The 13,079-nt window shown below is 31.0% G+C and overlaps 1 protein-coding gene and 1 pseudogene across 2 annotated transcripts; both read left to right on the forward strand.

Annotated features, from left to right (window-relative positions):
• The first annotated feature begins 2,277 nt into the window (after positions 1-2,277).
• Positions 2,278-3,695, forward strand: LOC108480820 (uncharacterized). 2 transcript variants are annotated; one of them, XM_017783931.2, is made up of 3 exons: positions 2,278-2,757; positions 2,906-2,975; positions 3,337-3,695. In XM_017783931.2, exons 1-3 carry the CDS (start codon positions 2,722-2,724, stop codon positions 3,543-3,545), a joined length of 315 nt encoding a protein of 104 aa, XP_017639420.1. In that variant the 5' UTR covers positions 2,278-2,721; the 3' UTR covers positions 3,546-3,695. The 2 variants fall into 2 exon arrangements, 1 of the variants encoding a protein (XP_017639420.1); XR_008273912.1 differs by having other exon boundaries at positions 2,280-2,757; positions 3,095-3,695.
• A 5,698-nt stretch (positions 3,696-9,393) lies between these two features.
• Positions 9,394-10,069, forward strand: LOC108482823 (uncharacterized; annotated as a pseudogene).
• The last annotated feature ends 3,010 nt before the right edge of the window (positions 10,070-13,079 follow it).

The raw sequence follows: 13,079 nt of genomic DNA on the forward strand, positions 1-13,079 counted from the left end.
AATTTATCCCCAGAGTTTTATTGAGTTTTAAATTTAGTCCTGTTTTATTTATTCATTTTTTTATTTACCTATTTTAATATTTTATATATTATTTATTTCATTCTAAAAATTTAATATATATATAAAATTATTTTTATTACACGTTATTTTTATATATAATTATTTTCATATATTATTTATCATATAAAAATTGTTTTTATACATTAGTGTTATATTATTATTCTTATATATTACTTATTATGTATTAAGTATAATTTTAAAATTTGTATATTATTATAAATATTATATATATTTTTGTATTTTATCATTAAATGTTTTGTATATTATATGATATTCTAAAATTTACTGTAAAATTTTGTTCCTATTTATCATTGTTCTTATAAATATATGTTCTAAGTTATTATATTATAAATTGTATATTTTATTAATTAATTATACAAGTATTAACCATTAAATTTTTTATTTGTTATTTTTATGTCATTTATTTTTATATTTGCATGAAATATTAATATATGTATTATGTAATTTATGTTGTTTTTAGGTTATATTTGCATGAAATATTATTGTATATATTATGCAATTTATATTTCTATATTTATTATTTTCTATGATTATATTTGCATGAAATGCCAATATATATATTATGTAATTTATGTCGTTATTTGTTGTTTTCTATATTATATTTGCATGAAATGTTAAAGTATGTTTCATGTAGTTTCTATTATTTAGTATTGATATCTTGTAATATGTTAAATGCATCATTGTTTTTTTAAAAAAGTATATTTCATTTAATCCAAAAGATGTTTTAAAATGAGACAATGTTTTTGTGTTTAGGGATTCGGAAAATAGTGTCCCAATGTGCTGGGTTGTAATTCCCTGGTTGTCTAAATACCTAAAATATCCTTCTAAATGAATTTTGTAAAAAAAATATCCTTCTAAAATATCCTTCTAAATGAATTTTGTAAAAAAATATCCTTCTAAAATATCCATATGGATCTCGTCCAATATTACTTCATCAAACCTATAACAAAATAATAGTAAAAGATTAATTAGATCAAGATAATCATAATTTGTAAAAAAATATATTCAAAATGACAAAAGAAAATCAAGACAATGCAACAATTCTAAAAAGAAGAAAAATAAGAAATGGAGTGATCATCCAAAAATAAATAAAATCAAATAACACTATATACATATATATACAAAAAAATTCTATAAAAAAATGTAACTTCCAAATAATCAAAATGTAATAAAGATAATTAACAACCATATAATAACAATAAAAATATTGAAACAGAATTGTAACTTCCATAAAAATTTAAAATTATACGAAACAATTGATAAATAATAAAATAATATTTAAAATAAATAATTTAAATAAAATGTAATAATAAAATTTAAAAATAACATTATAAACTACTTGGTATAATTACCAAATTTTGGTAAAAAGTAATCAAATATAAAATTTTATAACTAAAAAGCTATTTACTTAAAAAGGTGTGAAAGATATACTATTATATATATATATATATCAAAAATAAAAAAAATGTTAATTAATTATATCAAGATAATCACAATTTGTGAAAAATTTTAAAATATGACGAAAAAATTTCAATCGAGACAATGCTACAATTCTAAAAAACAAAAATAAAATAGAAGAAGAAATGAAGTGGTTATAAAAATAAAATCAAACAATAATATATATATATAAAATTCTATAAATCCTATAAAAATAAAAGCAGATAAAATGTAACTTCCAAAGAATCAAAATGTAATAAAAATTTAACAACAATTTAATAACAGTAAAAACAATATTAAAACATAATTGTAACTTCCAAAAGAATTAAAACATTATAAGAAACAATTAATAAATAATAAAATTTAAAAATATATTTTATAACACCTCAAAATATATAAAGTTAGATAAAATAAATAATTAAAAAATGGTTAAGTATCACTCCCGTGTCCTAGAATTTCTAGGTTCTATCCACACCTCTTCCATTTATTTTCTCTTTTAATTGCAACAAAACATGACAAAAATAGTACCAAAATAAATAATATTTAGGGTGAAATCTTAATAAATGTAGGTAGCAACCCAATAATTAGGCATTTTCTTTACTTCCTTTAAATCCCAAATTCAAATCACGCTAACTCTCCCATTCTCTTTCTATTTTAGGCAAAAAGTGTAAATTGCTATCCAGCCCCCTTAAAATTTGAAAACCATAGGTATTTAGCATTTTCCTAATATTTTTTTTGCAACAAAGAACTGATATTCATTAAATAAAGGCCAAAGTTCGAGGTGGCAGATAAAAAAAGCAACAAAAAAATGAAAAGACAAAGAAATAAAACCAACAGTCCAAAAAGCGAAACAAAAAAACAACAATAGAAAAACAAGCAATCCAAAGCAACAGATAAGCATATAGAATAATCAAAACCACCTCGTCCTCCCCAAAAACTAAAAACCCCAAGGAATATCAGCCACATCGTCCTCCCCAAAAACCGAAACAAACTTGAAACGAGCAAGGGAGAAAACTTTGGAAACCTTCCATGGAGATTCAACAGAACCTTCTCCATCCTCCCAAAAAAAAAAACAACAAAGACCTCTTAACTTCGTTGGATCCAAGCCTTCCAATCCGCAGCCAGAACCATCCTTACCGATTTCAGCGGATCATGAAACCAAATACAAGGGGACATACAATGCCGGCCTTCCATAACTAGAGCATGAGCCGCCCTATCGACTGCCCTCGGTACAAAAAGGTAAGAAACATTCTCAAACTGTCTCTCCATAACATGAATACTGTTGATAATCGGTCCCAGTACCGATCTATCCTCTCCGTCTGAATTGAGTTTTTTTATTATGGTCAGAGAATCCCTTCTAACAGAACCCTCATGAAACCCATTTCAGCCGCAAAAACCATTGCCCTTTCGCATGCCCGAGCTTCAGCAACGAAGGCATCTACCACGTCGTCCAAAGGGTAAGTGTACGCCCCCAAACAATGACCGTCACTATTTCTTGCTAATACAGCTGCACAAGAGATTTTAGACTCTTTTTGGAATGAAGCATCAAAATTTAATTTAATCATACCATTTTCAGGAGGATGCCAAAGATGATGTATTGTAGTATTAGAAGAGACAGCCAATTTCATTTGACACAAGGAAATCTCTTGAATATATCCTCGAATAAAGCCAATTAGATCCTGCATATGAAAATTTTACCCTTCATGAACTAATTTGTTTCTTCTGTGCCATAACGCCCAAATAGAAATAATTAGGACCTGTCTAGTATTGCTATCAGCTACAAGAAAAGTATTAACAAATCTGTTTTTGCAACTTGAGGTATTCCCATTCGTAATGAGCCTAATATTGAGGAAGGCCCAAAGCTGTTGAAGAATGCCACAAGTCCACATAAGATGATCAGAATCCTCCGGATCAACATTACAGAGAGGGCAGTCAACCTGGACAAACAACCGACTTTGAACAAGATTGGTATAATGAGGCACATAGTTGTTAAACAGGCGCCACATATGTATTTTGATTTTAGCTAGAATATGTAGATCCCAAAGCAATTGATAGAACTCTTTGTATTTAGCAATAGTGATAGAGTTGAAATCATTAAACTGTAACTGCTCTGTAATCAAAACACGATATCCGCTCTTAACGGAGTAATCTCTAGTAGCCTCATACTTCCAGACCAACGTATCATGTGTTCTGTGACAAGCCAGCAGAATAGAGAGAATACGGTTCATTCGGTCATCATCAAACAAACTGAACAAAACCTCCTTTCTCTAGGTATGAGACACAGGGTCAATTAATTGATTGACAGTAGTCCAATAAGTATTAATGTTTTGAACTGCTAACTGGTTATTACCATGCCCAGGCAACCAAGGATCGTTGCAGATATTCACGCTACTCCCATTACAAATACGCCAAAAAAGCCCATCAGCAATCAGCTCTCGAGCACTACATAAACTTCTCCAGGTAAACAAAGGGTAAGACCCAACTTTCGCTGAGAATATGTCTGAGAAAGGAAAATAACGTGCTTTTAATACCTTCGATAAAAGGCAATTAGGCTGAGTAAAAATGCGACATATTTGTTTTGCTAATAGGGCCCGGTTAAACAAGAATAAATCCCTGAAACCCATACCCCAGCCCACTTAGGTTTGCACAAAGCATTCCAATTACTCCAATGGACTCCTTTTGTAGTCTTGTTGTTAGACCACCAAAACTTATTTAAAAGGCCCTCCAATTTACGACACAACATCTTTGGTAAGGCAAAACACTGCATGACATAAACGGGAATGGCTTGAAGAACAGATTTGATAAAAACTTCTTTACCTCCTATCGAAAGATAACGCAAGCCGCATCCATCCATTCTTTTCCTAAACCGGTCCACAAAATGAGCCAAAACCCACCTCTTCTTTCTTCCTACCATCATAGGCAAACCTAAATACTTTTCTGGATTAGAAGCAACTCGAACACCTAGTACGCTCTTCACCAGCTTTTTAACATTAGAATCCACATTAGCACCAAAATAGATAAGTGATTTATCAAAATTCACCCTTTGGCCCGAAGCTTGTTCATATTCAGAAATAACACTTCTCACCATATTAGCTCCCTCTTTCGACGCATCCCCAAATAGAATACAATCATCTGCAAAAAATAGATGATTGACGGAGAATTTTCCTCTTCCAATAGGCGTACCCCGTATAAGGTCATTTTGCTCGACTTCATGAAGCAGCGTTGAAAAGCCTTTCGCACAAATTAGAAAGAGATAAGGGCTAAGAGGATCCCCTTGCCTCAAACCCCTTGACGGCTCAAACCACACACTCATTTCCCCATTAAGACCTACCATATACGAGACAGAACACACACACCTCATAACAAGAATGATCCAATCGGTATGAAGAAATTTATTTAGATGATTGACAGAGAATTTTCCTCTTCCAATAGGCGCACCCCGCATAAGGTCATTCTGCTTGACTTCATGAAGCAGCATTGAAAAGCCCTCCGCACAAATTAGAAAGAGATAAGGGCTAAGAGGATCCCCTTGCCTCAAACCCCTTGACGGCTCAAACCACACACTCATTTCCCCATTAAGAACTACCGTATACGAGATAGAACACACACACCTCATAACAAGAACGATCCAATCAGTATGAAGAAATTTATTTCTTCTCTCTATTTTTTAGTCCATTTTCTTTTCCATCTTTTCTTTACAAATATTTTTTTCTTTAATTGCTAAAATTGCTTTCGTTTCTCGAATCAAAATCAATCCTAAGCATGAATTGTTTTCCATCGATTGTTGAATTTATCGTCAATAATCTCTGAATTCTCATCAAAATTTCTAATTAATAGAACCCGTAAATTCTGAAATAGCATTATTTCTAGTAAATCTTCTAATTCGATTACGAATCTTTTACGAATTTTGTCGAAAATCTTGATAATCTTGGTTAATCTTGAAATCCATTATTGATTCATGTGTAAATCACGTTTGAAGGATCCATTCTAGGTACCTCAGATCAGATTTAAGCATAAGGAACAACGTCCGTTTCTTTACAAGTGAATCATGACAAATTGTGCCTTAGGATAAGGCCACACAACTAACCACATGGGCGTGTAGGCCACTCATGTGGACCACATGGCCCCTACGCATGGCCATGTTCCCCCTAAAACTCTAGGTTTTTTATTCTCACACGGCCCAAGACCCTCCACATGGCTTGCAACACGATTGTGTCTCCCTTGTAAGTTGATTTTATAAATTTCACACAGTCACAGTTTGTGACATGGTCGTGTAACCCCCTCCACACAGTCCAGAGCTTTCCATTCGGTCTGGTTACACTGCCCATGTGTCCCTTATATCTCAAAATTTTCAATTTTTCTTAGAATTTTATATTTTATTCAATTTAGTCCCTAATTAATTCCTAAACTATTTTTAGTATATTATCTCTTTCAATTAAGTCCCTGCTATAATAAATAATGTAGAATCCATGATTTAGTTGATTATATTATTCCTATAGACCCATGCTATGTGACTAATACATGTCTTTTATGACTGAATTATCGATAAGTTGTTACTGATACTTGTATAACCAAATTACTGATTGTATGAACCGTATGCTTACTGTATTGATAAACCTAATACATGACAAACTTGTCTATTGCAATTGTTGATATAAACATATGCTAAACATGTTTACTGTTTATGTATTATATTGATGCTCGCATGTCATACTACATTCCATGGGGCCGAACGTTTTTTGTAACACCCCAAACCCGGCTTAGACGTTATGGTCAAATCTCAAAAATTACCTTAGTTTATTTAAAAACCCAGAAATTAAATCCTAACTTTAGAAATCGAGAATTCTAAAATAATATTTTTTAACAAAACACTTACATGTTATTTTGAAAAATTACGCGCAAATCTTAATTGATTTACTGAATAGCTCGAAACTTGATCTCATTTGGAAAACTTCTAATATCAGTGAACATTTAGAAAATTATAAATACTGTTAACATTTCCTAAAAGCTATTTATTCGTTTCAGAAAAACATTTAGGAAATCCCTTAATTTTGCAGAGAAAAATTTTCAAAGTTTTAGTTTTGAAAACTGAAATCCATTTTGTTAACATGTGTGATTTTTGCTATATCACGTTCACAAATATTAATACCGATGAATTAAACAGAAACCAAAACAAAACCCAAAAACAAGTTATAGTCCCAAAAGTCCAAAATAAATAACTTCAAAAATTACCATATTTTAATTAACTGATAAAACCATTCGAGCTCTCGCACGCCATCCGATTCTAAACTTACTGATTACCTTAAAAGTCAGAGATAAAATAAAAGGTTGAGCTATAAAGCTCATTGTGTAACTAAAACTCAAACTAAATACAATATAAAAATCAGAAAATCATAAAAAAATTCATAACGATCAATCAAACAGAATTGAGTATGCATGATTATGCCAATGCGATATTTTTCAAAAAATCATAATGCAGATTTTTCAGAAAATGTTTTACCCAACTCCACTACACACCAAAATAGAGTTCCCAGAACTCATCCAACCAAATAACACCAACAGAATAATTGTGGTCAATGCCACCAGGTATTGTAGATAAAATTTCCATAACGAATATATATGGACAAACCACTGTATTACAGCCCAGCTGCCAGAATAAACATATGCAGTCAAGCCATCATAATTGCAGACAAGCTGTCAGACAGAAATATTGATAAACCACCAGAATGCGCAGATAACTAAACTTCCAAAATCTCCCTCCATTCAACATTATCCCAAACCCCATGCAATGTGTCATGGCATGCATATATGAAATCAGATGATGAGCATGTAGGACATGCTGATATACAGTAACATAAATAGAAGGCATGGAAGTTCATGCTTTACAAAACAAATTTATAAAACCTTATAGAAAACAAATCAATTTTGCGATTAAGTCACATGCATGGTTATATAACAAATCTATAAATATAATATTATCATACATTACACACACATATACAAACATAGCAAAATTAGAACATACCATCAAAACTATTAGTATCAAATCATACAAATATATATTACATATACCTTAAACACATCAACATAGAAGCATATGCATAGATACCTTGTTTTCAAGTCTCATTTAAGAGGTATGGACCCTACAGAGAGGCTGATTATGATTTACAGATCCAATTGGGCCTAGACAAAAATTTTCAAAAAATAGACCCACACGACCCAACTGGCCAACCTGTGTGTCGCACACGGTCTAACACACACCTATGTGGCCCACATGACCTAATTAGGCTAGACCATGTGTCGTACACGGTCTAGCACACGACCGTGTGCCACACATGGCCTACCACATGGTTGTGTGGCATCGACAGACCAATTTTTGACATTCTAGCGTTCACTATTTTTTTTTTAGTTTTCGGGTACACATCTAATCATTTTTGAAATATGATGTTTTGACACACTCACATACCCCTAAAATTAGTATCCAAAATGAACAATTAGCATCGATACACCTTAACCCAAACATTAATTTGGCTACAAGTGAAATAAATACTATCGACCTTAACACAAACAAAGACAACCATCACAAGGCGATCGGCCGCTTACCCAAATTGTGGTAGAAAATCCTAAGACTCACTAATCTCCAAAGGAAAATTTGTCTCACGATCTTCTCCTAAAAAAATTCCACAAAACCAATTACAGCGAGAACCAATTAAAACAACTTCTTTGCGTGAAAACATGTACAAACCCAAAATTTACTATAGAGAAAATATATGTCTGTTCTTGTACTTATAGAAAACTGAAACCACAACTCAACAATCCTACCAAACATAGCCAACACCAAAAATTGGAATGACCAGAAAGAACTCAACATTGGAATTCAAACCACACCAACGTATGATATGAAATAATAAAAGAAAGAAAACATAAAATTTGTGAACGAGAAAGCAATTTCGATAGAAGAGAAGCAAAAAGAATGCAAATTGAAACAAAAGGAAATAATGGTAAAAGTGGAAGATTGGATGTCAAATTGAGAGAAAGTGGGATGTTTGAGAGAGAGTGGGGAGAAAGAGACGATTGTGAGAGAGGAATTTTAGGATAAAATCCTTCACCACTAATTTTAAAACCACTCTACTAACTCCTATCTTTATCCATATTAGTTTTTTTCCCAGATGGGGACTCAAACACAGGACTAAAGGATAAGTTAACACTTTACCACTGAACTAGCAAGCTCATTCTGTCATCAGTTGAGTGAAACTAATATATAAATCAAATGTTCAAAGGTAAGGGTTTAGGAAAAAATAGCAAAAATTCCAGGAAAAGATTCGAACCCAGAACCTCACACACACAAGCACTACATCTATCCACTGAACATATTAACACACTTAACATAATTTCATTATCTAATTCATCTAACACAATTTTCGGGATGTGACACTTTTAATTATTAGTGCCTCCCTCTCTCCCTTAACTTCCCATTCCTAGATAATAACATAAACAATGATATTATAGCTTCTTTTAATTATCAGGTTAGTTTTCCGATTCTTAGATCTTGTTTTTGTTTATGGGTTTCTTTTTGTATACTAATGAAATTGTTGAGATTGGTTTACAATTAATGTCATTTATGGAATAATTTGATTACCTCTATAAAATCATTTGATTATTAATACTTTTATCATTACATAGCATCTCAAATTTTCTAAGGTTTGTTATTTTTTTTCAAATAGATAGGCAAGGGGTAGTGAATTGAGCTTATTTGGTTGGTTGAAAGTAGTGGTTTTGATTCTGTTACTAAGAATTTTTGGATTTCCCATTTTTCCTTTTGAGTTGTGTATTTTCCACGTGATTTTTTAATTCATTTTGTTAGCCATAGAAGGAATGATGAGTGGTTTTGGGGAATCAAAAAGCATGATGCCCTCGAGTCCGCCTTTTTTAGGTAGTAATAATGCTAATGATGCTTGTGATTTCAAGTGCAATATCTGTTTTGAATTGGCTCAAGACCCGATCATCATTCTTTGTTGCCATCTTTTTTATTTGCCATGCCTATACAGATGGTTGCACCATCATTCACATTGTCAAGAATGCCTGATTTGCAAGGCCCTCATACAAGAGGAAAAACTCGTTCCTCTTGATTGTAGGGGGCAAAAACCAGATTGATCCGCATTTAAAATCGTATCTAGGCATGGAAATCCCAAACCACCTAGTTGGGTAAAGATTAACTACTGCTGCTCTTCCCACATTAACTAATCAGTTTGTCAATTACGGGTTTAGACTAATTGGTGGTTTTGTTCCAATGGCAACTGCAAGGATTGGTAACTTAACAATGGGTTTTGGAGGCTTATTGCCATCCTTGTTTAATTTATATTTTTATGGATTTCCAGATGCTATCGTGTATAGAACAACTTTTGGGTTTCCTCATGCATTTAATACAGTTCATGGTGGTCATGCTCAAGGGTTTCTTCAGCCAATAGTATGGGGACAACAAGCAGATAACATTTTGAAGAATCTTCTTTTGTTGATTGGGGTCTTTGTGGTACTTGCTTTGCTTTATTGATGAAATGCTTTTCCATTTAAGCTCTCAGCCATTTCTAGTTATCTAGCGTTTGTCTATAAATATGATACTGTCATTTTTGTCTAATTTGGCATCAACAACAACTTGCACCAATGTTAAATTCTCTTTCTAAATAAAAGCTAGTGAAGGGTTTTTTTTTCTTAGTCATGGAAACATTTTGTTGCTAGTAGTGTAATCACACCTAATGGTTGAAGAAGGTGCTTGTGCATATGCTATCATACTATCTGGCTTAAAACTAGTTCTTTCTCTCATATCATTATCAAGTCAAACATGATGAGGTAATTTATCAAGTAAAGGTATTCTTGAATTATCGTTAGGTGTCAATCATGTTAGAATTATTAAAAGGAACAAATGGTTTTTAACATACAAATCTTTCATTGACGTATCCAATTATTGGACATCTTCGGGTGCACAATATATAGAGGTATGTTGAGCATGAATTTATGTCCCAACTACATAATTATTGGAGATCATTGATTCAACAGATACATGTGGTGAAAATGAGTTTGTTTCTACACTTTAAACTTCAAATTTTAACCATGAAAGGAACAATTGATGGTGATTATGTTGGAAAAATCTACGATTCACAACACAATGACTGTAAACGAAATCGATTAGAAAAATGTGGTAGATTTTAAAACTTTAAAACTAATTTTATTTTCATCAAGTTGGATTTATATGAGACAGATAAAGATAAAGATGGATAAGATTTTAAAATTAAATTTAAGCATGCTTGGTTGCATATCTTTTTTTTTTCTTATATGTAGGTAGTGAATTTCGTATAACCTTATTTGATTTTATCTAAATTGAAGAAGACAAGTTAAGGAATTTATTTTCACAAGATATCGTGATTTTATGGGATGCCCTTCCAATCATGACCACATGAGATCAAATGATCATCTCAAGGAAACAAAAGATCCAAACTTAGCAAACACCATTCTAATAATATCAAACAAGATCTAATCCAAAGCAAGAACGAATATTCCAAAGACAAGAACAAGGTTGTCGATTGTGAAGTTTTTCACCAAAGCTAATCGTTGCTTACTTTCTAAAGTGAACCATAAATCAAACTAATTTTATTTAAATTTTTTTTCTCTTTTAACTAATTAAAGAATAGGATTAACAATCCAAAGGATCAAGTGATTGAACCTTTGTGTTAACAATTTTGAGTTAGAATTCTAGTGTTAACATCTTCTTTCTTTAAATTCTAATGTAAAATTTGGTGCTATTATCTACTATCTTTAAATTGTTATGTAAAATTTAATTGTACCGAAAAAGAAAATAAAGAATACAACTAAAGAAGATGACGAATATGGTAGCTAAGTGCACGAAAAAAATTGGCTTCTTCAAAGATAAAGTTGTTGCACACTATTCTAGGATTCCACTAGTATAATCATTATAGAAATGTCCCATGTGCAACTCAATACCAATGCCAAGCAAACAAAATATCATTATATATGTCCTAGAAGAATTATGTTAGGGTTAACAAAATCCCTAGCCTTGTTGCATAGCGCTTAAAGTAAAAGTGATATCGGTTCTATTCGATTGGATTTTTTGAATTTTTTTGAATCGTCTATTATAATTCGATTCGACTTGGTTTGGTTATCAATTTTTCATATTAATTTTTCCTTTTAGTTCCTTAAACTTATTTTGTCAAAAAAGAACTTTGTTTTCTTGATTTTGAATATTATTTGCCAAAATTTCTAAGTATTTTTATAAATATTTTTAAAAAGTAATATTTTAAGAACTTTTAAATTAATTTCAATATTTTAAATAAAAATATTTATTTTTACATCATAAATAATTAAAATTAATTAGTATATTAAATAAAAATAAAATTCGATTTGGTTTTGAGTAACCACGACTTTTAAACTTACATTCCATAAATCGTTAAAACGCCTTAATTCAAATTGATTTTCAATTTCTCTTGCTCAATCCCACCTTTAAGCATATATTGAAGTTTTAGCCTAAGTAAGAACTAGGCTTACATTCCACTACACAATATATATTTTAATTAACTAAGCCTTAAATTAAGCTTAAGATTAACTTATTAAATTAATTTCCAATATTCAATTGGGCCTATTGTCCAAGTATTATAGCTTTGTTGATTTCCTTAAGAATCTTTTAAGTAAATTTTGATCCAACTTTTGGTCATCTGAATCATATTTATATGATTTCAAATTTTTCTTAGTTGATCAAAATTATGTTTCAAGAAATTGTGAACTTCCAAATTTCCACCTTAAAGGGAACTTTAATCAAATTAGAAATCTCAATCTCGAGTGAAGGAAATCCTACAACTTTTCTTCATCTTATTTTTTAATTAATCTTAATCATTTGATGGTTGAATTTAAAATTATATTAGTATTATTGAATATTCAATACCCAGCGTAAGAATTTGTATGTTTCTGTGTGCAAATCTTTTTTAGGCTCTCAAAGTGATTGTGAGCTTATTAGCATTCAAGCCTTTAACTCTCAACTCAACCATCAGTTGTAATATTTTTTAATATGTCAAGTTATATTTAGCATATGCCTAGGTCATTAGGAATTTTGAAGTCCCTATGTTATTTTGATTTGTAAATATGGTAATGATGCATGTTTTGTTAAATGGTTGAAGTGATTTTGATTTTACTTACCTTATGGTACATATATGTATATTAATATCTCTAATTGAATGACTATTTGTAAACAAGTTAATAATTGGTTAAATTAGGCTATTTATGTAAAATGAATGCCATGTCAAATAGGTGTGCATTAGATTGATATATGTTAAAATTGTTCTTGTGTTGGTAGTTGTTGATTTGTTACTTGGTTTAAGTAGTTAAAGTATGTATTTAGCTTGCCTAACTATCTACTTGTTTATATTAAAAAAATAATGCATAAAATGCCATGATTTTAAGATGCTGATCATTTTTTTACTTGCCAATAGGTTTGGTTGGTTTGGTGCAACTTTTGGGTGATTTAGGAAGTATTTTGGCATCACTTGCTTATTTGA

This window comes from Gossypium arboreum, chromosome 11 (genome assembly GCF_025698485.1).
Source record: "Gossypium arboreum isolate Shixiya-1 chromosome 11, ASM2569848v2, whole genome shotgun sequence".
Lineage (NCBI taxonomy): Eukaryota > Viridiplantae > Streptophyta > Magnoliopsida > Malvales > Malvaceae > Gossypium > Gossypium arboreum.